This window comes from Eriocheir sinensis, chromosome 41 (genome assembly GCF_024679095.1).
Source record: "Eriocheir sinensis breed Jianghai 21 chromosome 41, ASM2467909v1, whole genome shotgun sequence".
Taxonomy (NCBI): domain Eukaryota; kingdom Metazoa; phylum Arthropoda; class Malacostraca; order Decapoda; family Varunidae; genus Eriocheir; species Eriocheir sinensis.
Window position 1 is genome coordinate 8203721 of NC_066549.1, and position 26301 is coordinate 8230021.

The window sequence follows — 26301 nt, forward strand, 5'->3', positions numbered from 1 at the left end:
TTATGCATTTCGACAGGCTTTCTCTCATCATACGTGTCGTTTTATGCATTTCGACAGGCTTTCTCTCATCATAAGTGTCGTTTTATGCATTTCGACAGTCTGTCTCATCATACGTGTCGTTTTATGGATTTCGACAGGCTTTCTCTCATCATACGTGTCGTTTTATGCATTTCGACAGGCTTTCTCTCATCATACGTGTCGTTTTATGCATTTCGACAGGCTTTCTCTCATCATACGTGTCGTTTTATGCATTTCGACAGGCTTTCTCTCATCATACGTGTCGTTTTATGCATTTCGACAGGCTTTCTCTCATCATACGTGTCGTTTTATGCATTTCGACAGGCTTTCTCTCATCATACGTGTCGTTTTATGCATTTCGACAGGCTTTCTCTCATCATACGTGTCGTTTTATGCATTTCGACAGGCTTTCTCTCATCATACGTGTCGTTTTATGCATTTCGACAGGCTTTCTCTCATCATACGTGTCGTTTTATGCATTTCGACAGGCTTTCTCTCATCATACGTGTCGTTTTATGCATTTCGACAGGCTTTCTCTCATCATACGTGTCGTTTTATGCATTTCGACAGGCTTTCTCTCATCATACGTGTCGTTTAGTGCATTTCGACAGGCTTTCTCTCATCATACGTGTCGTTTTATGCAAAGAACAGAAAACGCTATCATCAGTTTCTTGGGGTCATATTTCGACAGATCACTTTCTTATACTGGTTTAGGTAAGGAACAGAAAGCGACATATATAACTTTTTTTTCTTCAGTTTCTTAAGGTCATCATATTTCGATAGGTTACTTTCTTACTACACTGGTTATGAAATATATTACTTTTCTTCAGTTCCTTAAGGTCATCAGATTTCGACAGGCCTAAGGTACAAACTATTCACACAAAGAACGATAAAATCCCGACATCTTCCATTTCTTTCTTTTCTGCGGGCTTGTGTAGTATTTCTTAAAGTCATCACTATTCGACATTTCTAACTTGCAAACTACTTATTATGCAAATGTCAAATATAAGCGACACACACCACTTCTTTCTTCTTCACGGGCCTGGGCAGTATTTCTTAAACTCATCACTATACCTCTATACCTCTCTCTGCTTTCCGCGCGAGGGATTTCGAGGATGAGTGATGCTGATGGCCGGAACGATGCAATGCCGTGCCTCGTCTGCCGGAGAGTGACGAGCAGTGTTACCAGATCGTCGTAGTACTCAGCGCATTGTCTTTCACGATTTCTGACCCAAAGCTGCCGTACCCACCCACACGCACCAATCCCCACCCACACTCACAAAAAACGATACTCACACGAATCACCCAAACCCCTGATTATTGATGTTTTGGGCGTTCATAAAGCTGATCCGAGTATCGTGTTTTGGAATCATTTATCGCACATCTAGGAACGCTGGCGAAGAGGAGACCGACGTGTCCGGGGAGCGTAAGATTATGAGCGGTTGTTACACGAAGATTGACGTCGAGTCCTGCACCGCCGCGGCATTCCATCGTGGGGCGCGCTGAGGTAGTTTGTTATCCCTCGTCAGAAAGAAAGCACGCGAGTCTTTTTTTTTTTTTTTTTTTTTTTTTTAGCTGAGGAGACAGTTGCAAGGGCGTAAAAAAAAAGAAAACAATAATGAAAAAAAAGAGCCCGCTACTTATTGCTCCTAAATAGAGTAAAGTGGAGAGAGAGAGAGAGAGAGAGAGAGAGAGAGAGAGAGAGAGAGAGAGAGAGAGAGAGAGAGAGAGAGAGAGAGAGAGAGAGAGAGAGAGAGAGAGAGGTTATAGTTTATTGACAAAAGAAACAAAATATATACTAAAAATACTGAAAAAAAACTACGAGAGAGAGAGAGAGAGAGAGAGAGAGAGAGAGAGAGAGAGAGAGAGAGAGAGAGAGAGAGAGAGAGAGAGAGAGAGAGAGAGAGAGAGGTTATAGTTTATTGACGAAAGAAACAAAATACTAAAATTAGAAAAAAACAAAAAAAACAACAACTACCCGAGAGAGAGAGAGAGAGAGAGAGAGAGAGAGAGAGAGAGAGAGAGAGAGAGAGAGAGAGAGAGAGAGAGAGAGAGAGAGAGAGAGGTTTATTGACAAAAGAAACAAAATACTAAAATTACTGAAAAAATACTACCAGAGAGAGAGAGAGAGAGAGAGAGAGAGAGAGAGAGAGAGAGAGAGAGAGAGAGAGAGAGAGAGTTATAGTTTATCTACAAAAGAAACCAAATACTAAAAATATTGAAAAAAAAAAAAAACTACCAGAGAGAGAGAGAGAGAGAGAGAGAGAGAGAGAGAGAGAGAGAGAGAGAGAGAGAGAGAGAGAGAGAGAGAGAGAGAGAGATTTACAAAGATTTACAAAGAAAACCAGACCACACAGACCCCATGGTCCAGACTAGGTGGTCTGTCCTTAAACCTAAGTGATTCTACATTAATCAGATGGCTCCAAAACGTTGCATTTCTTCTCTAGTTAATATTAAGTTCAATGAAGTGTCGGTCGAGCTTGTTTTTAAAGGAGTCAATCGTGTTACACTGGACCACTGAAGGTGGGAGCTTATTCCATTCTCGCACTGCAACGTTGGTGAAGAAAAATTTGGTGCAGTCTGAATTTACTTGTCTACAATTTAGTTTTATGCCATTGTTCCTCGTTCGCAAAGTGTCATCGATCATAAACAATTTTGTTCTGTCTACATTCGTGAAACCATTAAGTATTTTAAAACATTCGATCAGTTTTCTTCGGAGGCGGCGTTTCTCAAGAGAGAACATGTTAAGGGTGGAAAGCCTTTCTTCGTAGGATTTGTTGCGCAAGGAAGGGATCATTTTTGTTCCCCGACGCTGAACACCTTCTAATTTAGCAATGTCCTTTGCATGGTGGGGAGACCAAAACTGTATCGCATATTCCAAGCGGGGTCTGACTAAACTATTGTAGAGCGGAAGTATTACATCTTTATTCTTGAATAAAAAGTTTATTTTAATGAAGCCCAACATTCTGTTCGCTATATTTACTGCATCGATACATTGATGTGAGAATTTGAGGTTTGACGCGATTTTAACCCCCAGGTCCTTAACGCATTGAACGCTTGTGAGTTTAACGCCGCGCATTTCGTAATCGAACTTCTATTTCTTGTTTCAACTTGAAGGACCTTGCACTTGACTACGTTAAAGGTCGTCTCCCATCTATACAACCAAGCTGAAATTTTGTGAGAGAGAGAGAGAGAGAGAGAGAGAGAGAGAGAGAGAGAGAGAGAGAGAGAGAGAGAGAGAGAGAGAGAGAGAGAGGTTATAGTTTATTGACAAAAGAAACAAAATATTAAAAATACTGAAAAAAAAACTACCTGAGAGAGAGAGAGAGAGAGAGAGAGAGAGAGAGAGAGAGAGAGAGAGAGAGAGAGAGGTTATAGTTTATTGACAAAAGAAACAAATACTAAAAATACTGAAAAAAACAACTACGAGAGAGAGAGAGAGAGAGAGAGAGAGAGAGAGAGAGAGAGAGAGAGAGAGAGAGAGAGAGAGAGAGAGAATGCCTTTAACCCCAGGATAGCCCTAAAGTTTTCTTAACAATATAGCAACATTATTTTACTGTGAGAGAGAGAGAGAGAGAGAGAGAGAGAGAGAGAGAGAGAGAGAGAGAGAGAGAGAGAGAGAGAGAGAGAGAGAGAGAGAGAGAGAGAGAGAGAGAGAGAGAGAGAGAGAGAGAGAGAGAGAGTGCCTTTAACCCCAGGATAGCCCTAAAGTTTTCTTAACAATATAGCAACATTATTTTACTGTGAGAGAGAGAGAGAGAGAGAGAGAGAGAGAGAGAGAGAGAGAGAGAGAGAGAGAGAGAGAGAGAGAGAGAGAGAGAGAGAAGGAATGTCTTTAACCCTCGCATAACCCTAACGCTTTCATAACATCATTGCAAAAACAAATAAACACGAAAGTATCACACCAATGGCATTCTAAGCACGGGGAAGCGAGTCACTCCAAACGACCAATAAGTGGCCGCCGTAACCCGAGAACGCAGCCGAAGGGAAAACAAAGAAAACGGCGAACGCGCTTGAAAGTGAAAATACTCCTTTGTTTACCTATGACGTCAGAGTTTGTGTCTCCTCGCGGGATGGATGGTGATGTGTTTTGACGGGCGGAATCGGGGGCTGATCGGGCGAGGCGAGGTGAGGGAGAGGGGGAGTAAGCGTGAGGGAGAAAGGAAAAGGGAGCTGAAAGGGGCTTGTATTTAGGCAGAAGAGACACACCGTTAGCTGAAAGGGGTTTGTAGGAAGAAGGGACATATCGTTAACTGATCTTGTGAGGTGAGGGAGAGGAGGAGGATAGTTTGGGAAGCGTGAGGAAGAAAGGAAAAGCTAGCTGAAACTGATCTTGTGAGGTGAGGGAGAGGAGGAGGATAGTTTGGGAAGCGTGAGGAAGAAAGGAAAAGCTAGCTGAAACTGATCTTGTGAGGTGAGGGAGAGGAGGAGGATAGTTTGGGAAGCGTGAGGAAGAAAGGAAAAGGTAGCTGAAAGGGACTTGTATTTAGCTGAAAGGGGTTTGTAGGAAGAAAGGACAAGTGGTTAGCTGATCTTGTGAGGTTAGAGAGAGGAGAAGGATAGTTTGGGAAGCGTGAGGAAGAAAGGAAAAGGCAGCTGAAAGGGGCTTGTATTTAGGCAGAAGAGACACACCGTTAGCTGAAAGGGGTTTGTAGGAAGAAGGGACATATCGTTAACTGATCTTGTGAGGTGAGGGAGAGGAGAAGGATAGTTTGGGAAGCGTGAGGGAGAAAGGAAAAGGCAGCTGAAAGGGGCTTGTATTTAGGCAGAAGAGACACACCGTTAGCTGAAAGGGGTTTGTAGGAAGAAGGAACATATCGTTAACTGATCTTGTGAGGTGAGGGAGAAGAGGAGGATAGTTTGGGAAGCGTGAGGGAGAAAGGAAAAGGCAGCTGAAAGGGGCTTGTATATTGGCATAAGAGACACCGCTTGCTGAAAGGGGTTTGTAGGAAGAAGGGACATATCTATAACTGATCTGGCAGGGTGAGGGAGAGGAGAAAGATGAGACGTAACATGATGCGTGAGGAAAGGAAGAGTTAGATCAAAGGGCGTGTAGGTAGAAGAGACACTTAGAAGAGACACTTAGACTTGGTGAATTGTTAACTGATCAGGTGAGACGTGAAAGGAGAGGAAGCTGTGTGGGAAACAAAGGAAAAAAAAGTAGATGCAAGGGCGTGTAGGCAGAGACATATACAAGCCTTGGACTTCAGTGATTTGTAAAGTGATCAAGCAAGATGGGTGAGAGGAGGATGATAGCTATCGGGGAAGAAAGGGAAGGTTATATGAAGGGCCGTCTAATGAGCTATAATGAAAATGAGACACTTACAAGAAAAATAATTAGAAAAATAGTTAGACGATTGGATGATCAGTAGTGGAGGAATGAGAGGAGTTTCGAAGACGTGAACTTTAGTGACTCATCGGCTTATCGGGCCAGAAGATTAAGAGGTCTGCAAGAATGTTAGTTGATGCTGCGTAGGGAAGGAAAGAAAACAGATGAAGTGACGTTTAATAAAGAAGGAAAACAACTTAGAAGGCGTGAACTCCAGTGAATCGTTGGGTTATCGGGCAAGGAGAGAAAAAGGGGTCTGGGAGGATGAAGAATAGTTAGATAAAACAGTTAGATGAAGTGACGTGTAATGGTTATAAGGGAAGGAGAGGAACTTAGTGACGCGAACTTCTGTGAATCAACATGGCGAAGTGAGGGAAAAAGAGGTCTGAGATTATGAAGAATAGTTAGATAAAACAGTTAGATGAAGTGACATGCAATAGTTATAAGGGAAGGAGAGGAACTTAGTGACGCGAACTTCTGTGAATCAACATCTTACATGGCGAGGAGAGGAACAAAGATGTCTGAGAAGGAAGGAAATGAAAATAATTGGATGAACGAGCTTGTAAAGAAAGATAAAGAACGAGAGCTACTTAGATGACGCGAGCTTTAGGGATTTTTTTTTTGTCACGGCAAAGGAGACATCAAGGGCAGAGGAAAACCACACTTGTTACCTAAAAGAACAAGTAAGAAGCCCCAATATGGAGTAATAAAGGATGTAAGCAGAAAAGAAAAACAACAACAACAATAAGAGCTGATGAAAAGAAGGGAGGATGAAACAGTACGAGGGGGCAGGTACACACACACACACACACACACACACACACACACACACACACACACACACACACCATCGTGATTATGTAGAACTCAGCCGACAATGTTATTTTTTTTTTCATTTCCTTCTTAGTACGATTAAATTCCTTCATGAGTTGAGGATTGAAACACCTCTGGAGCGAAAATCGAGGTGCTCTTCTTTGTCATTTCTTGTGTTTGGGGGAGAGTGTTGTTGTTGTTGTTGTTGTTGTTGTTGTGCTCTTTGTCTTTGCCCTAAAAAGAAAGAAAAGAAAGAAAAGCTGAACAATCATGTTATCCATGCATGCCACGTGACCACCTCGGCGTGAGAGAGAGAGAGAGAGAGAGAGAGAGAGAGAGAGAGAGAGAGAGAGAGAGAGAGAGAGAGAGAGAGAGAGAGAGAGAGAGAGAGAGAGAGAGAGACTTTATGATCATCTCCACAACAAGCCCCCCTCCTCCTTTCCTTATTAACTTCATTTGGCCTGAATATTACTGAGAATTCAGATTACAGTGACCATTATGGAGGCAAATAAAGAGAGAGGGCAGAGTCTCCATTCCTTCCACTCCCTCCGACATCGAGTGGAGCAAAAACAGGGAGAGAAAGCATTACTCAGGAGGGCGAAAAAAAGGGGAACACTTATCTCACTTTAAGCTAACCATGTTCCTGGCTACAACCCGTGCATACAGACTCTTAAAGCAGGTCACTCACTCTTTTACCGACAATGCACCAGCACCAAGTTGTCTTTTTACGCTGTTTATCAAAAGAGTTGCATACCGCTTTCTATTAATCCTGTGGTGGGCTCGTTGCAGTGTGTTTGTTTAGTGTCCGAAGTGTTTTTCCAGGAGCCACTTCAGTCGTAAGCTCAAATTTTAAAACATTCGGGTCACAGACACACATATTTGATAAGGCTTTCGTAGGAGTTGTGGGCATTTTCAGGGGTAGTTTCGTGACCCCGGTGGTAGGGGGACAAAGCTTTACCATGAACGTGAAAAACACTCAGAACCCGATTCATATCCTTTTCGGACTTTGGAAATAGTTTATGCAAATGGGAAAAGCGTGCGAAAAAAACGATAGTGTCTTTAAAGTCTAGAACCTGGGATTTGTATTGTTACTGACAGGTGGCGTTGACTTCTATCCGTTGTTTCTTAACCTGGTAGCAGCGACGGGCCAAGTTTGTGGCTTTACCGTGTACCGGGCCAGATTTTTGCCATTATGTAAACCCCCCAAAAATAGATGATGCATAAATTGATCACAAATACGTTGATATATATTATGAAATGATTTGCGTGAGTGATGATTTTTTTCTCATTATTTTCGCTTAGAGGGAAGGGGCTTTAAGAAACATAATCCCCGCAGCTACCGGGTTAAAAGTCGTCCTCTAGGAGTCTAGGTGGTGCCGGAAGAGGAACTATGCACGGCAATCCTCTTGAAGGGTCTAGAATTATAGTTTCCAATTTTTTTTTAACTTGACACCCATGGACTTTTGGCTCCTACAGAATCCTGCTGCATCTGTTGTATTGTGCTTCTGTTTTTTTTTGTGAGTGTGTGTTTCTGCATGTGTGGTTTGTCAAGATTTATTTTTTGTTATCATTGTCTTGCTGTTGTGGAAGGCTGCACGACTTCTTGCTTATTGAACATGAACGAAAAATTAAACGTGAACGGCGCTTCCAGGAACTACTTTATACACCATCCGGAAAACTAAGCCAGGGTCAGCATCCCACCCTGACAAATAAGCCAGGGTCTGTATCCCACCCGGACAACTAAGCTAGGGTCAACATCCCACCCTGACAACTAAGCCAGGGTCAGCATCCCACCAGGGCAATTAAGCCAGGGTCCACATCCCACCCTGACAACTAAGCCAGGGTCCACATCCCACCCTGACAACTAAGCCAGGGTCCACATCCCACCCTGACAACTAAGCCAGGGTCCACATCCCACCCTGACAACTAAGCCAGGGTCAGCATCCCATTAGGGCAATTAAGCCAAGGTCAGTATCCCACCCTGACAACTAAGACAGGGTCAGCATCCCACCAGGGAAATTAAACCAAGGTCAGTATCCCACCCTGACAACTAAGCCAGGGTCAAAATCCCACCAGGGCAATTAAGCCAAGGTCAGCATCCCACCCTGACAACTAAGCCAGGGTCAGCATCCCGTCAGGGCAATTAAGCCAGGGTCCACATCCCACCCTGACAACTAAGCCAGGGTCCACATCCCACCCTGACAACTAAGCCAGGGTCAGCATCCTACCAGGGCAATTAAGCCAGGGTCAGCATCCTACCAGGGCAATTAAGCTAGGGTCAGCATCCCACATTGACAACTAAGCCAGGGTCTGCATCCCACCCGGACAATTAAGCCAGGGTCAGCATCCCACCTTGACACCTAAGCCCTGGTCAGCATCCCACCCGTGCAATTAAGCCAAGGTATGCATCCCCCCCGGACAATTAGGCCAAGGTCAGCATCCCACCCGGGCAATTAAGCCAAGGTCAGCATCCCACCCATGCAATTAAGCCAAGATTAGCATCCCACCCGGGCAATTAAGCCAGGGTCAGCATCCCACCCGGACAATTAAGCCAATGTCAACATCCCACCCGAGTAATTAAGCCAAGATCAGCATCCCACCCGGGCAATTAAGCCAGGGTCAGCATCCCTATCGGGCATTTAAGCCAAGGTCAGCATCCCACCCGGGCAATTAAGCCAGGGTCAGTATCCCACCCGGGCAATTAAGCCAGGGTCAGCATCCCACCCGGGCAATTAAGCCAAGGTCAGCATCCCACCCGGGCAATTAAGCCAGGGTCAGTATCCCACCCGGGCAATTAAGCCAGGGTCAGCATCCCACCCGGGCAATTAAGCCAAGGTCAGCATCCCACCCATGCAATGAATCCAAGATTAGCATCCCACCCGGGCAATTAAGCCAGGGTCAGCATCTCACCCTGACAACTAAGCCAAGGTCAGCATCCCACCCAGACAATTAAGCCAAGGTCAGCATCTCACCCTGACAATTAAGCCAGGGTCAGCATCTCACCCTGACAATTAAGCCAAGGTCAGCATCTCACCCTGACAACTAAGCCAAGGTCAGCATCCCACCCGGACAATTAAGCCGAGGGAGCACTCCTCTTTCCACAGGGGCTGTAACACTGCTGATCAACCCTTTAAAGCAGCAGCAGCAGACCGTCTCCCGCACGGCAAACTTCCTCTTCCTCCTTTTTTTCTTCCTCCTCTACCTCCTGTTCACCCCCTTGGAAGCGTGAACAAAGCACGACACTGTTTTGTTTGCATACTTATTACCAGTGTTGAGATTTAACGTCACCTCGACTGACTGGTTTGTTTTAGGGCGCTGCTTGGGGGCGAGTCTAGAGGCCGTAACACTCATGCAACATTGAACGTAGAACGTCTCTCCACCAATAGGAACACGTGTACGAAAACACTATTCACTCAGTCTTTTTCCACCAATAGGAACACGAGTACAGAGCACGCCTCGCCACCAATCTCTTTCCACCAATATGAACACGAATACAAGCTCCCCGAACACCCATGCTCTGCCCCGGGTATAAAAGGCGAGGGACGGAGATCAACTGACTTTACAAGACGACAAACATGACGGACGTGTCGTGCTAGGTTCCTCTTACTATCCTGTCATGCCAGAGCGTTACCGCCACCCGGGGGGCTCCCTGGGGAACGCTGCCCCCGTTATGGTCTGCCCCCTTCGTTAGTTGCTTGCTATTACTATTTTTAGTGTTCAGATTTACCATATCACCTCGGTTTAGCAAAATTCGTCTTAGGGAGCTTGGATTTGACATTGCATAAGGGCGAGTCTAGAGCTGGTGACACCCGACGCCTGACTTACCGTGATCCTAAGTGGGAAAGATTAAAGCAGGGCTGGGCTTTTCTATACTCATATTCCTAACGGTGGACACACACACACAAAAAAAAAAAAAAAAAAAAGTGATAGTCTTTGTGAGGGTTTTGCTGGAATTGTAGTCCCTTGATATTTTTCTTTTGAACAACGATCTGTCTCTTGGGCAAGTTGTGGGTGATCGGGTGAAATACTCAGGATGGTGCCTTGTTGCTGAGAGGTGTTGCCGATGTCAGCCAGGCCGCACCTCGCCCCTGAACCGTCTGGTTATGCTCCTTTGTTCATCAATATTGACGGTATAAAATAAATGTTGGGGTTTTCTCAGGTACGGAAGAACGGCACAAACCACAACAGTTGGTCCTGCACAGGGACTGCTAAGCTACACTCATTTCGTTAAAGCACAAGTCAAATGCGTCTTCTAAACCCTCAATCAGTTTACTTTCAGCAACTTTTGTATTCTTTCGGTAATTAGTGATCAGTCAGTGCTTTGTATCTTAAATCACTACGTCTTGTATTATCAGCAAAGGAACCATTAGTAATACAGCAGATATGTAGTTCTATTCATGAAGCTCACATTAAGATAACTAATAACATATACTTTGGGAGTACGATTTCGTTACGTTGAAGTGAGCCATTAATGCGATTGCAATTGAAGTTTTTTTTCATCAGCCGAATAACTTCTAAAAACCAAACACGGCAGGCTGCATTTATTTTATCGTTGAATTTCTTTGCGCGAAGAAAATAGTTGATAGTCCCCCAAAATCTTTTCTGCAGAGTTGTTTTGATTCACACGCAAGAATATCAGATAACACTACGTCTGGATCGAAGCAGACGACAGCCCATTTGAAGCCCATTGACCTGTGATGAACTCCCTTTGTAGTAGGGTTTAATGCCCACGAACTCCCTTCCCAACATTCTGCCCCTTCCCCTGACACCACGTTAATCCCGTAGACTAGTTGTCCCCCGCAGACCAGTCATCGGATTTAATTTCAAGGAGGGAAGCCAAAGTTCGCGATAATGATTGACTTGTCATTGCCTCCCGAGGGTGGCACGACCGGGAGTCCGCCACACAAAGGGCGCGCCAAGGGATCTCTTACTGTGGTGAGACGAAAATAAACTCGGGCAAAAAGAAAAGATAAAAAAGCACAAAAAACTGAGACAGAAGAAAATAAATGGAGGGAGGGGAAAGTGCCGAAAGAGAGAAGCAGAGGATAGAGTGTCTGTGAGGACAAGAGAGAGTGGAGAAAACAGGAGGAGAAAGAGGACTGGCTGGGAGGAGGTGGAAGGAGGCGCACGAGAGAAGAGAAGGTGAGGAGAGATCGAGGGAGGAGGAGGAGGAGGAGGAGGAGGCGGAGGAGGCGGACTGAAGTGAAGTGGGAGAGCGAGAGGAGGAAAACAGAGAGGGGATAGATGAGGCGCAAGAAAGGAGAGTAGGTGAGGAGGAGAAGGAGGAGGAAGTATGGGACTGAAGTGGAGTGAGAACAAGAGGAGAAAAGGGAGGGGATGAGGCAATCGCGAGAGAGAAGAGTGAAGAAGAGAGAGAGGGAGGAGGAGGAGGAGGACTGAAGTGGAAGTAAAAGAAAAGAAGCACAAGGATGGGATGAAGGTGGTACACGGGAGAGAGAGACAAAGATAAAGACGTGGAGGTGGAAGAAGTGGACTGAAGTGGGAGAGGGATCATCAGCAACAGCAACAGGAGGAGGAGGGTGGTGTTGAGGAAGGGCTGAGTCACTGGGGGTGGCTCGGAGGGGGGCGCAGAGGTCAGAGGGGAGTGATGAGGTCCCTGCGAGTGAGCCGGGTGTCGGGCGGGTGGGCGGCGGGGCGGGGAGGAAGGCGGTGAGTCACTTTGGTGCAACTCGTTATTCCTGTTTGTAGACTTTCTGCGTAAGGGAAGGGAGGGAGAGAGAGAGAGAGAGAGAGAGAGAGAGAGAGAGAGAGAGAGAGAGAGAGAGAGAGAGAGAGAGAGAGAGAGAGAGAGACAGACAGACCCGCAGGCGCACAATGTCTCTCTCTCTCTCTCTCTCTCTCACACACACACACACACACAGAAACTGGAAAACATTTTTTTTCCCTTTCCTTTCGCATTCTTTGGGCGATAAGTGATGTCGTTCTCTTATCTTTCCAGGTGCGGCGCGGCGCCATAGTGGACCGCGAACGGGCCCGTCAGGGACGGTGAAGGTCTTAATTTGTGAAGCAGCAGGGGAGGGCTGAGGGCACCCTGCCTCCTGGGGGTGGTGATATGATATTTGCTTAGCTTTGAGGTGAAAAACCGTCGATTTTTATTGGAAACTTCTAAAGGTCTCGAGTAAATCTTAGCATTCAGTAGGCTTGCGACTATTGAACATTACAGAAACCTGGGTAATTGTTATCTTGTGGTAATGATAAGATCTAGAGTTGAAATTGCTGAAAAAAAAGTTTTGTTTTTAAAAGAAGTAGTGAATTAGAAAGGTTACTTGGAGCAGCTGAACAAGCAACCTTCCACCCCTCCAAAATGCTTTTAACGTTTTTTTTATTAGCAACGCAAATTACGACGTCGATTGTAATGGAAAACGATGACTGAGCACACACACACACACACACACACACACACACAGAGAGAGAGAGAGAGAGAGAGAGAGAGAGAGAGAGAGAGAGAGAGAGAGAGAGAGAGAGAGAGAGAGAGAGAGAGAGAGAGAGAGAGAGAGAGAGAGAGAGAGAGAGAAAGCTAATTACTTAGTCCACGTTACACCGATGGAGTGAATCAGCAGCCCGTCCTTGCGGCCCATACAAGCGTCTTTCATAAATAGAAAACTAAATTAAGTTAAACATAGCTGTCGAGTTGTCGGGTCTCACGAAGGCAACAAGGATACAAAGAAGAGTAGATCGTCACAGATAGCCAAAGTACACACTTCTGGAGGGAACTGATCTCAACACAAACAGTGGCCTGGGCAGTCCGTCACCCCCATGGCCCTGCCGAGGAGTGATGGACAGCGTGGTCACTCAACTCTCTGCCCCCCACCACCCAGGGGCGTGATAGCAGCCTTCGCCCTTGTTCCTCGTCCGCCTGAATCCTCCACAAAGATCAGCAGACTCGAGAACAGCGGCTAAGCGAGGCGAGCACCAGCATGCCACCTGAAGATTGCCACCCGAAGATTTTATCCATGTCGTAAACCAATGTCCCCTGTGGTTCCAGTTCTTGTTTTGTGATATTAATGACAGCGGGTGCGGATAACCCTCTCAGATTATTAAATCCTCCCAGACTTTGACCATGCTTAGAGGGAGACATTCACCTTTGTCACAGTTCACAGGGGCAGCTTCTTCGTGTTAGGAGACGAGCACCTTTGTCACAGGGGCAGCTTCATCGTGTTTATCTTCGGCGTACGGGACACGAGTTACAGCGTTGCCAGATTGTCGTACTCAGCCTCTTATATTTACCAACTTCCGACCCAAAAATTGTCTCGTGGACCCCAATAACTAGATTAATTTATATTTATCGTTAAAATAGTTAATTCCTGATGTTTCTTGGCGATAATTAGGAGTCAGAAACCGGTAAATACTATTCTTTGAGTACGATAATCTGGCAACGGTGACGAGTTATGTTCGATCGTGTTATACTTTTTAATACTTACTTATCTTTTTGTTCTTGTGATGCCTCCTTCTAATTATTTGTTTTTCATTTAATTTTGCTAGAATATTGACGTGTGTGTATTCACCATGGTCTGACCACGCAAAAGACTCGTGATCGCCAGTCAGTACCCTCCTCGACAGAGCTTGGAGGTCACAAATGACATATCTTTGGGTACGGCTGAAACCTCATACCCACACTCACCCGGGAGGCGGGACACAACCCCCGATTGACACCTGGAACAGGCACAGATTAAAGACTGCCCATACTTCACCACTCCGACCAGGAATCGAACCCGGGACCTCTGGGTTGTGAGGCGAGAGCGTTAACCATTCCACCATTAAGTTTAGTGTGTGTGTGTGTGTGTGTGTGTGTGTGTGTGTGTGTGTGTGAAGTCAATAAGGTAGATTAAATAAAGCTTGATGTCTTCTTAAGCAAAGACATATTTACCTCTGCTAATTTCCTGCGGTAATTTCTCAGCTATGTTGTTCCTTTTCATCTACATCTTGAATTTACACTGTAACATATTTTTAAATACCTTTTCTCCCTTATTTTTTTCAGGATTCACAATACAGAGTTCTCTTGTGATTTTGTTGTGGTTTTGAAGAGATGTAAACAATACAAAAAAAAGGCGTAAAACTCTAGTGTGAAAAATAAATAAGTTGTGAACTACAGAAAGGAAACTAGACGGAAATAAAGACAACAGTGAATATTATCCTGCACACCCGAATTAGTGTTCGATGATAAGGGAGTCGGTGCTGCCGAGGACTGACTAAGTAAGCCTCCAGCCGGGAGTGTGAACAGTGCCGCTGCTTGAGCGAGGACCCCGGGCCGGAGGGCGGAGGGCGGCACGACGCGACGATGACGGAGGCGATGCTGTGGAGGGGCGGGGAGATGGGGGGCCTGTCCGCCAGCCCCTCCCTGCTGCTGATGATGATGCTGCCACTGCTGACTGCTGGCACCACCCCGCCCACCCATGGTAAGTGTATATGTGTGTGTGTGTGTGTGTGTGTGTGTGTGTGTGTGTGTGTGTGTGTGTGTGTGTCATGCTCTAATCTCTCTCTCTCTCTCATGGCAAATGTATGTGTGTGTGTGTGTGTGTGTGTGTGTGTGTGTGTGTGTGTGTGTGTGTGTGTCTCTCTCTCTCTCTCTCTCTCTCTCTCTCTCTCTCTCTCTCTCTCTCTCTCTCTCTCTCTCTCTCTCTCTCTCTCTCTCTCTCTCCGGGAAAATAATTACAACCTTATTTCTTCTTTGCCGTGAGCATTATGTTTCTTGCTTTACTGATGGCAGCGTATCTTCGCTTAAATGTTTCAGCAGGACGCATAATTTAGCCAATACAGCAGGGATATTGTGCACTGTCATTATTTTTTACTATTGTTCCCGTCATTATCCATTTTGCATCATTCTCTCTCTCTCTCTCTCTCTCTCTCTCTCTCTCTCTCTCTCTCTCACAATTGTTTCCGTCCTCCCTCATCCCTCCCCTCTTCCTTTCTTTCATCTCTCTACGAAAGGGAAGGATAGAGAGAGAGAATTGAAGGGTGGGGGAGGTCAACATCCTGGTGACGTCACAATCCAATTCTGGGGGCGGATAGCTTTTGTTTCTTCCTCCCCTTTTTTCACTCATCTTCTTCTGTTCCCCCATCCATCCTGCTCTCGTCGTATTTTCAGCATATGTTCACTGCTGCTCGCCTTTCACCAGCGTCTCACCAGCAAAAACATGATGTATGAACTAATTATCTCCGTATTCAGTAACCCAGCTCATGCTTCCTCCCTCCCTCCCTCTCTTCCCTTTGTTATAGTGCGTCTTTCCTCTCCTCATCGTTCTCAGTTCTCGTTGACCTTCTTCTGCACAGTTTTGGAGTAAGTCGTTCCTGTCTGAGAGCCGTGGGGTAGCCAGGCCATCATTCCCTTCGTAAATGGCCCACTCGCTTGAAGAACGGCGTTGAGAACCTGAAGACTCCGTGTACACTATTCCTCGCCAGGGTGTGGGAGACCCGAGATGACAGATAAGCGTTCCGGTCTCTGGAGTCTCCGCGGCGCCGCGACACTCACTTTGTTTGGTTCCCGCCCGCGTGCCTGGGTGTCGCTGTGTCGCTGTACGCACGCTTTATGTCGAGGCTCCAATGGACGTTTACTGGCGTCCGTGAAGCCCGTAGTGGGTGGGCTTACACGGGAGATGTAGAGGTATTTTTCGACTATGCGTGGTTGTCTGTGCTGATTGGGTCGAGAAGGTTCTGGGAATATGTCTAAAAATACTGCGAACGCCAAGACTTGTTTGTTTTAAGTTCCACAGATCTTTAAAATTTTATGCGTAGCTCGATCCACTTGTTTAGTTTGATTCACGCTGTATGCAAAATGTTAATATACGCAATAGTGAAGTTTGCTATTGGATAACTTAAATACCAGAGCGGAGGTCCAGTTGTGTGGAGGGGAAGACGCCGAACATTATTCAAACATGAGTACTGATTCAGCTGAGTCCGATCTACTCGTTTTATTTATTCACGTTTTGTACATAATGTTTACATACACAATGGCAAAGTTTGCTATTAGATAACTTAAATACCAGACGGAGGTCCAGGTGTGTGGAAAGGAAGACGCCGAACATTATTCAAACATGAGTATTTATTCAGCTGTCACGTGTTTTAAAGTTATTTATATTGGCAAATACTGTGATGGAGACAAAGTTATCTATTTACATATACAAAGAGAGTTCTTTTGGATCTTCCTCAAGTTTTTTCACACTACCATACATGTTTTCAACACAGCCTATACGTGGAATGCTTAGGTTTCCCTTTTGGAGAGCCCCGCACACGTAAACACTTTCATGTGTTTTTCTTCCTCTGTTCTCTGTTTTGCTTACGATTAACCTGTCGGAAGGTTGCTGTAGCCCTCTCCAAGCCGCCCCGGCTTGGAGAGGGCTTGGAGTTGTGAATGGCTGGATTTTTTTCTTTTCGAACAAGGATGTAGAAGGTGCGAGGCCACACAGGACCGCTTCGAGGGGTTCCGCCGGAGTGGGGAAGAATTAGCCGTCTGAGTAAACAGCGGAGAGATACCGACAAGAGCAAAGTAAACAATGGCGCCCGTCTTGGGGCCTTGAGGAGGGGTGAAGAGAGGGAGATAAAAAAACAATTGGCTCCTCACCTCAAAACCAAACTAAGGGCCAGATTTTCATTTAGATAATCCGACGAGTGAAGTAGATGGAAGAACGGAGCATTAGGAGGAGCGAGAAGAGAAGGGGGGAGGCCTGCTGACAGGTAACCCTCATACCGCTGCTCGTGGCCGCTACTGACAACTTTACAGTCGCGCTTCTTACCAGCGCCTCCCTAAACAGGTCCCTGCGGGGGGCAGTGGGTCGCGGCAGACGTTTTCGCTGTAAATCAAAGTGGCACTCATAACGCTTTCCACACGAAACAACTGCACAGGACAAACAAAAGCTGTTTTAATTCCATATTTACATTTGGCGTTTGACGACGAGAAAATGGAGATTGATACTTGAGAAGTGTTTTCGTAGCGTGTTTTGGTAAGCTACCGAAATCATGTGTATGCTCTATACTTACAATATTTATTTTGAATTTAAAATGAATGCTGTAACTTATGCCTTGTTTTAATTGGTCATTACGCCCCGCAAATGGCCGTGTTTGCTGCCACCCTCTGAGCGTTGGCAGAACCATGATTGCTGCTGCATATCATTGCTGTCTTGCTGTCCCCAAGGCGGCCGTCCTTTCCCGCTTCCTCCTGACGCCCAGCGGCTCAGGTTCACCGTCATCAAAGCGACCAATGTTGGCTGTGCTTTGTGACTGTCCTGCTTCTGACGAGACTCTTCAAACTCCTTGGGCCGCTTTCACAGTCACTTTGTTTGTTTTGATCGTTACCAGTGGCGGCGATCGACGCTATAGTTTTCCACGTGAAACTGGCCTATGGGGTAGTGGCGGCTGCAGAGGAAGCGAGAGGTGTTGAGAGTGTGTGGCAAGGTGCGGGGCCAGGCTAACCCCGCAGCCGCCATCGGCCAGTTTTACGTGTAAATACTATAGCGGCGATCGCCGCCATTGGTAATGATCAAAACAAACAAAATGACTGTGAAAGCGGCCCCCAGTCTGTCAACACACTGACAGCCGCCGGGGGAGGCCAGGGGGCGGGACTCCCGGGGCCGGCGCCTCGCTGTGCACCAGAGTATGCACGATGATTCAGGCGATTGTGACGTCTGCCGCATAACTCACCTTTAATTTTCCTTACTTCCTCTGCAAGTTTGCTATTGAGTTAACTTTTTTGCCTTGGAAATTAGCCTTAATTACCTTTTTCATTTCCCTACAAACCAGTTTCACCTTCATGCTTTTTGCGGCGCATTCCATTCATCTTTTCTGTGTTTGGTTTATGGATTTTAGCTTCTTTATGTGCAGTTATTTTGTTGTGTGAGGAGTCAATACATGTCATTGTGCGCGTACGCACACACACACACACACACACACACACACACACACACACACAGAGAGAGAGAGAGAGAGAGAGAGAGAGAGAGAGAGAGAGAGAGAGAGAGAGAGAGAGAGAGAGAGAGAGAGAGAGAGAGAGAGAGAGAGAGAGAGAGTTTACTTAAATTTGTCCTAAAAGTGGAACATCATTCTTAAAAGAAAACAACGCTCTTTTAATCATCAGAAAGGGGCCGATAATTAACCTTTGTTTATAGTGTCCATGATCGCGGTATATTTTTCTTCCAGAAAATGAAATAAGCCAAGTGGCAATTATGTCTCTCTTAGCGGTCGTGAGTGTGTCCTATAATTCTTCCCTCCCCTCCTCCCTTTCCTCTCCTGTCGTCGCTCCTTCCTGCCTCCGATCCTCGCCCTCAGCCGCCTAAGCCTTCCCTGGGCTGGCTAATGCCGGGCGTCACCAGGTGGCGGCCACAACTCATGCCACTTGAGCTTCGACGCGCCGCCAGGGAACAGGCAGGCTGGAGGAGGAGGAGGAGGAGAAGGAGGAGGAGGTGTGAGAAGGCAGTCGACTTGTACGACCCTTCTTGCCCATTAAATGTACTTTTACGAAGATAACCCGGATGTATATGGAGGTTACTTTTTGTATGTGAACCCTTCGCTAACAGCAGCAATTTGTTGGCGTGGCAGGCCGTGATAAGTGAATCTTTAGAAAGCGATATGTGTCCGTATCTCGCGCGGCAAGCTTTTCGGCTATCATCTGAATTGTAAAGTAGGCCACGGCGGGAAAGGGAGAGAAGAAACAGGCTCCAGCGGGGTGAGGTCCGAGATGGAGACGCAGTGTTATATGAGACTGTATCACCGACCGCCACTTTGTTAATGGCGTGTCAGGAGAGTCCCCCGCCCCGTAAAAGGTTCACGATCCCCCACTAATGCATCGGGGAACGGCCTCAGCGACGCCGCCTGCTGAGTGTTACTGGTGTCGCGGGTTGTGGGGAGAGAGGCCGAGACAAGATGGTCATAGGGTTAGTGTTGCTGTATGTTAGATAGCCTGGGTGTTTCGAGATGTATTAATAAGGGATAGATTGGATGGTAAAAGCTTAGGTATTGTTTAGTGATAGTTTTGAGTGTTACGAGGTGGGAGAGAGGTAGAGAGTATTCGAGACAGGAAGGGCATAGCGGTGTGTTGCTGTGGATTAGTTAGTCTGTGTGTTGCGAGGTGTGGGAGAGATACAGAAACAGGGTGGTCATACCGTGGGTGTTGCTGTGTGTTAGCCTGGGTATTGCGGAGGATATGAATAAGGTAGACAGTGTAATCATAGCGTGGGTTTTGCTGTGTGTTGAGAGGGGTTGAAAAGAGCCAAGGAAAGAATGGTCAGAGTAGGTGTTGCTGTGCGTTAACTTAGCCTATGTGTTGGGATGGTTATAGAGTAGCGTTGTGTTACTGAGTGTTGGTTCTGTGTGTTGCGATGTCTACAGGAGAGAGACAGGGACAAGTTGTTCAATAAAACTCGTATTAGTGTGGGTGTTGCAGTGTGTTGACAGGAGTGTTGCGAGTTGTATGAGAGGAAAAGATGGCATGGTTATTGTGTTGTTGCTGCTGTGTTGTCCTGTGTGTTGCGCGGTCTGGGGGGAGGGAGGCAGGCAATGGGTTAGGGGGGAGGGGTCCACTGGTCATATAGCATTGGGGTCCCTGGGTCATTCTGGATATCGCGCCATCACCTACAAGGGTCATCCAGGGTCACATCAGGGTCAGAGAGAGAGAGAGAGAGAGAGAGAGAGAATATGCACTTTCACTCCAACAGAAATGGATAAGAGGTGGATGAGAGGAAGTTTATCTTTTGTTTACTACGACTCTCAACCCTTCAGAACGCTCTCTCTCTCTCTCTCTCTCTCACACACACACACACACACACACACACACACACACACACACACACACACACACACACACACACACACACACACACACACACAGTTAGGGCGTGACGTCATTCGCTGCACAGACAACTTAACTCGCCCCTGGAAATTAAGTGCCTCGCAGAAAAACACGAAGCGGCTTGAAATTATGAGTGTGGAGTGGCGTCGAGTGTGTGTGTGTTTGTGTGTGTGTGTGTGTGTATGTGTGTGTGCCGATTTTTTTATTGCACACACACACACACACACACACACACACACACACACACACACACACACACACACACACACACACACGATACCAATTTTACGTTTGAGTTCATAGTTCTTGTTTTCCTATCTATATATTGCTTCTGTCTCTCTACCTTTATATACCTACTTTTTTTTTCCCTCTGTTTTATCCAAAGTCCTTTCTGTCTATGCTATTCCAATATCTTTCTATCCTAATGCTTTTTTTCTTTCCTTCTGTCTTTCCCTTTCTCTTTCCTATCTATACCTTCCCTATCTATCTATACCTTTCTGTATCTTCCCTTATACCCTTTTTTCCCTCTATCTTATCCTCTGTCCTTCCTTTTTATACCTTATCCATGCCTCTCTTCCCTTATATACTTTCCTTTCCCTCTATCTTATCCTCTGTCCTTCCTATTTATACCTTATCCACGCCTCTCTACCCTTATGTACTTTTTTTTCCCCCTCTGTTCTACCCTCTGTTCTTCCTTGGTATGCCGTATCCACGCCTCTCTACCCATACACTCTCTTTTCTTTACCTCTATCTCTGCCTGTGTCTCTGTGTATAGGTCTATTTACTTTCCCTTTGTCCTTTCCCTGTATACCGTTTTCATGCCTCTCTGTCTCCTCGTATGCTTTTTTTCCCCCTGTCTATTCCCGTGTCCCTCTGCCTGTGTCTCTTTGTATAGGTCTGTTTACTTTCCTCTGTCCTTTCTATGTATACCGTTTTCATGCTTATCTCTCCTCATATGCCTTTTGTTTCCCCGTTCTCTTCCCGTGTCCCTCTCATCATCATCATCATCATCATCGTTTAACGTCCATTTATTCCCTATGATGGGGTTGGACGGGATATGAGCCTCCTCCACTATTATCGGTCCATAGCCGTATTTTAAGACACCATCGCTTCTCACATCAACTATTTCTAAAGGTCAAAGAGGGGATCAATCTGTTTTTCATGAGTGTATTTTAAGGTTCATGGCACAGAAGAAGAGTCAAACTACCACCAGGGTCATAAAAGTACCCCTGGAAAGGCCTACAGCTCCTACGAAAGACATGTTAAATATTTGAACTTGGGCGACGAAATGTTTTAAAAATACGACCCTGAGCCAGCCTCCTCGTATCTTCCTCCACCACCTTTCTCCACGTCTTCCTTGGCCTTCCTGGTGGTCTTCTGCCCTCTACCTCTGTCTGTTTATTTTCCATCCTCTCCGTGAACCTGTTTGTGGCGTCTCTGGGAATCGTGGTTCTCATCCGCCGCAAGCTCAAGTGGCGAGGAGATAGAATAAATTGTGTAGGCAACGTGCAGCAGCTAAGTGTCCGCCGCAGCGTTACCAACTTAGCGTACACAGCCACTCAGCACATTGTATTTTCCGGTTTCTGACTCACAGCTATCGCAAACAAGCACCCATAAGTAGCGCTTTTAACGATAACTTTAACTGGAATCTCGTTATCTGTGTGGGTAGGAGATTTTTGGGCCCTGGAACTGATAAATGCGATATTTTGAGTACGATAATATGGTAACGCTGGTCCACCGCCGGTCTTGTATCTTTAGTGGGCATCTACATCACAGGAGCCGCCGCCCCGCTCTTGCTCACCATCTACGAAGTGATACGGTTCTCGCTGTTTTTCTTTTTTTATTAACCAGTCTTTCTCTCTCCCTTTCTTTCTCGTGACCCCCAGAACCATCCCATTTGCACCCTCACCCCCTGTCACTCTCACACACTCCCCTGCAAACATTAGCCGAGCGTCGCAAAAACTTATACTCCCTCGCACCCACACCACGACCCCCCCCCCCACCACCACCACGACCGTGACCGCGAACTCCCCGGGAAAAGGGAAACGCGTAATATAGTCAGTCTGGGGTCATACTCATAAACATTCTGGCGCCCAAGCACATGTATCTGACGCGGCTTTCATGTGTTTTTTGGGGCATTTCCAGGAGTAGTTTAACGACCCTGGTGGTAGTTTGACCTTTCTTCTGCACCAATGGCCTAAAAAAATCCACTCATTCATAAACATTTAGGCGCCCCAGTTCACATATCTGACACGGCTTTCATGTGTTTTTGGGGCATTTCCAGGGGTAGTTTAATGACCCTGGTGGTAGTTTGACCTTTCTTCTGCACCAATGGCCTAAAAAAATCCACTCATTCATAAACATTTAGGCGCCCAAGTTCACATATCTGACGCGGCTTTCATGTGTTTTTGGGGCATTTCCAGGGGTAGTTTAATGACCCTGGTGGTAGTTTGACCTTTCTTCTGCACCAAGAACCTAAAAAAAAAAAAAAAACCCCGCTCATGAGAATCCGATTGATCCCCTTTCTATCCTCATATACTATTTCTTTCCTTCTATCTTTCCCTCTGTCCTTCCTCTCCATACCTTATCCACGCCTCTCTTCCCTTATATACTTTTCTTTCCCTCTATCTTATCCTCTGTCCTTCCTTTCTTTACCTTGTCCATGCCTCTCTTCCCTTATATACTTTTCTTTCCCTCTATCTTATCCTCTGTCCTTCTTTTCTTTACCTTGTCTATGCCTCTCTTCCTTTATGTACCTTATTTTCCCTCTGTTCAACCCTCGGAATTAGTTAACGTAAGAGTCGTAGGTGTCTGAGGATACCGACCCTGGCTTTTTTTTTCCTCCTGGTGAGCTTGAAAGTTATAAGATTCGCTGCCTACCCACACGACTGACTGTTCATTTAAGTCTCCCCTTTCTTCCTCTTGGCCTGCTCCTGGAATCTACTCCGTTCACGTGTTCCTTTGTGTTGGGTTGTGGTATTCGCGTGAGGGGGGAAAGGGGGGAAAGGGGGGAGCTGTGTGTGTGTGTGTGTGTGTATGTATGTATGTGTGTGTGTGTTTAAGAGGGGGAACTGTGTGTATTTTGCGCAGTTTTATATTCTCCACATGAGCAAGAGAGTCAGATGTTCTCCCTGCCACACTCAGTCCTCCACCACCACCACACATAAATTAGGGCAGTTTGTGGGTGCGGGGCGGGTGTGGGGCATTAGTAGTGGCGGGGTCGGGGCGGGGTAGGGTAAAGCTAGACCTCCGCGCGGACCTCTAGTGTGTGTGTGTGTGTGTGTGTGTGTGTGTGTGTGTGTGGACTGATTGTGTGCATGTTTGCTGATTGCTATCGGTAACCTTTCCTCTCGTGCGTGCGTTTGATTAGCTTACTCCTTACAACACAGTGGATCGTTTGGTCATGTCAGTTATGGCGACTTTTTTTCCCCCTGCTACACAATATGGTCGTCTCTACCGCTTGTTTTCCTCTTTTTATTCATGTTTTCTGTGTTTCCTTTCTTTCAACCCTTAATTCTTTGTTTTCCTCTTTTTTTCATGTTTTCTGTGTTTCCTTTCTTCCCACCCTTTATTTTTTGCTTTCCTCTTTTTTTCATGTTTTCTGTGTTTCCTTTCTTTCAACCCTTTATTCTTTGTTTTCCTCTTTTTTTCATGTTTTCTGTGTTTCCTTTCTTCCAACCCTTTATTCTTTGTTTTCCTCTTTTTTTCATGTTTTCTGTGTTTCCTTTCTTCCAACCCTTAATTCTTTGTTTTCCTCTTTTTTTCATGTTTTCTGTGTTTCCTTTCTTCCAACCCTTTATTTTTTGTTTTCCTCTTTTTTTCATGTTTTCTGTGTTTCCTTTCTTTCAACCCTTAATTCTTTGTTTTCCTCTTTTTTTCATGTTGTCTGTGTTTCCTTTCTTCCAACCTTTTTTCATGTTTTCTGTGTTTCCTTTCTTCCAACCCTTAATTCTTTGTTTTCCTCTTTTTTTCATGTTTTCTGTGTTTCCTTTCTTCCAACCCTTAATTCTTTGTTTTCCTCTTTTTTTCATGTTTTCTGTGTTTCCTTTCTTTAATCCATTCATTCTTTGTTTTACTCTTTTTTTATTGTTTTCTGTGTTTCCTTTCTTCCAACCCTTTATTCTTTGTTTTCCTCTTTTTTTCATGTTTTCTGTGTTTCCTTTCTTTCAACCCTTAATTCTTTGTTTTCCTCTTTTTTTCATGTTGTCTGTGTTTCCTTTCTTTCAACTCTTTATTCTTTGTTTTCCTCTTTTTTTCATGTTTTCTGTGTTTCCTTTCTTTCAACTCTTTATTCTTTGTTTTCCTCTTTTTTTCATGTTTTCTGTGTTCCCTTTCTTCCAACCCTTAATTCTTTGTTTTCCTCTTTTTTCATGTTTTCTGTGTTTCCTTTCTTCCAACCCTTTCTTTTTTGTTTTCCTCTTTTTTTCATGTTTTCTGTGTTTCCTTTCTTCCATCCCTTTCTTCTTTGTTTTCCTCTTTTTTTCATGTTTTCTGTGTTTCCTTTCTTTCAACCCTTAATTCTTTGTTTTCCTCTTTTTTTCATGTTTTCTGTGTTCCCTTTCTTCCAACCCTTTATTCTTTGTTTTCCTCTTTTTTTCATGTTTTCTGTGTTCCCTTTCTTCCAACCCTTTATTCTTTGTTTTCCTCTTTTTTTCATGTTTTCTGTGTTCCCTTTCTTCCATCCCTTTCTTCTTTGCTTCATTTCTGTGTCTTATTCTTCTTTTCTGAGCATCCTTTCTGCCACCCCTCTCTTCTGTGCCTCCTTTCTCTGTCCTACAATTTCTTCCGTGCTCCCTTTCTGCCACGCCTCTCTTCTTTGCCTCCTTTCTCTGTCCTACAATTTCGCTTCGCCGTCTCGCTCTTACGGGTGAATCGAGCCCCGTTGTGAAGAATTATCGACAAATTATACCCGCTCCGTCAGGATAATTCGGGCATTACCAAACACAGAGGGACAGCGACGCACCCGCCAGATCTCGCGCCCCGCCTGATGACCCTCGATAACAGTCTGATTCGCTCGGACTCAATGGGAATTATGTCCCTCGGGAGTGCGTGGCTTCTCACCTCTCCGCCATCTGGGAACGCCGCGAGGAGCTGTGTAGAGGGTCTGGGGGGAGGGCCGTGCGTTCTCTTGTGTTGCTTGAGCTTTAGAACTCACGACCACGTACTTATTTATTAGAGTTCACACACACACACACACACACACACATACACACAGACACACACACACACTGAAACGGGACCCCATAAGTGTTTTTATTTTCCCGTCTAACATAACTAGGTAACTACAACTAGGCACATACACACACACACACACGTATTTATATGTATGAAAACAATGATTACCAGGCGAGCTTTAAATATGGCGAACTTCAACCGCGGCGAAAGTGCGAGTCTGTAAGCATGGATAATCCCAGGCAGGCAGGAAGAGTGGATAGCTGGCTGGCTGGCTGGCGGGAGGCGGCTGTATAAGGGGCGAGAAGCGTATCATGCCCATACCCGGAGAGCCGAGGCCATATCTGAACCCTGGGACAAATAGCCAAGTCTGAGCTCCCGTCCTTTTCCTCCTTTCTCCTTCGTCTCTACCTCCCCTTCCCTCCCCTTCCTTCCTTCCTCCTCCCTTCCCACATTACCCTGAGGTTGTGTGCCCCCAAAAATGAATGAAAGCCTATATGATCCGGCATTGTTCACTTCTTTCCGTCGAGGGTAAAGTTCTTAAGCCTGACCGCAGACAAGCTTATCCTTTCAGTGGCTGGGAGAGAGAGAGAGAGAGAGAGAGAGAGAGAGAGAGAGAGAGAGAGAGAGAGAGACAGACAGACAGACAGACAGACAGACAGAAAGATACAGACAGACAGACAGACAGATAAAATAGACACTGACAGACAGACACAGACAAATATAAATTAATCCATAAACAGACAGACAGACAAATGCATAAACACAGACAGACAGACGTAAATAAACACAGACAAATGCAGAGACACAGACAGACAGACGGACACAAAATACCACAGGACCGACAAGGGAAGGGACTTGACGAAACACAACATTCTCTCAGCCCAAAAGAACTCACTCGGGTCGCCTTTTTACACATCAAGGTTGCATACCATCCTCCAGGTATAAGAATGACGTCATTATGGCACGCGCTGGGCAGTCCGCGTACACATGTGGCGCAGGGAACCCAACCCGCCGTGTAGTGCCCCGAGGCTGTGTGGTCTTGGCGGAGTGGCCGAAGCAGTCACTCTGGGCTACCCTCACCACAAGACGTTCCCCCTAACGCCCCCTTCACTTCCCCTTACTTAATGATCCTCAAATTTCTCCCACAGCGACTTAGTGTGATTTATCT

At 45.8% G+C, this 26301-nt stretch overlaps 1 protein-coding gene across 1 annotated transcript in view; it reads left to right on the plus strand.

Moving 5' to 3' along the window:
- LOC127009616 (extracellular matrix organizing protein FRAS1-like) overlaps positions 1–26301 on the plus strand; it is a 105420-nt gene that overhangs the window by 3906 nt on the left and 75213 nt on the right. Inside the window, 1 exon segment of the mRNA XM_050882846.1 lies at positions 14160–14577. Within this exon segment, the coding sequence (XP_050738803.1) occupies positions 14460–14577 (118 nt within the window). The 5' untranslated portion in view covers positions 14160–14459.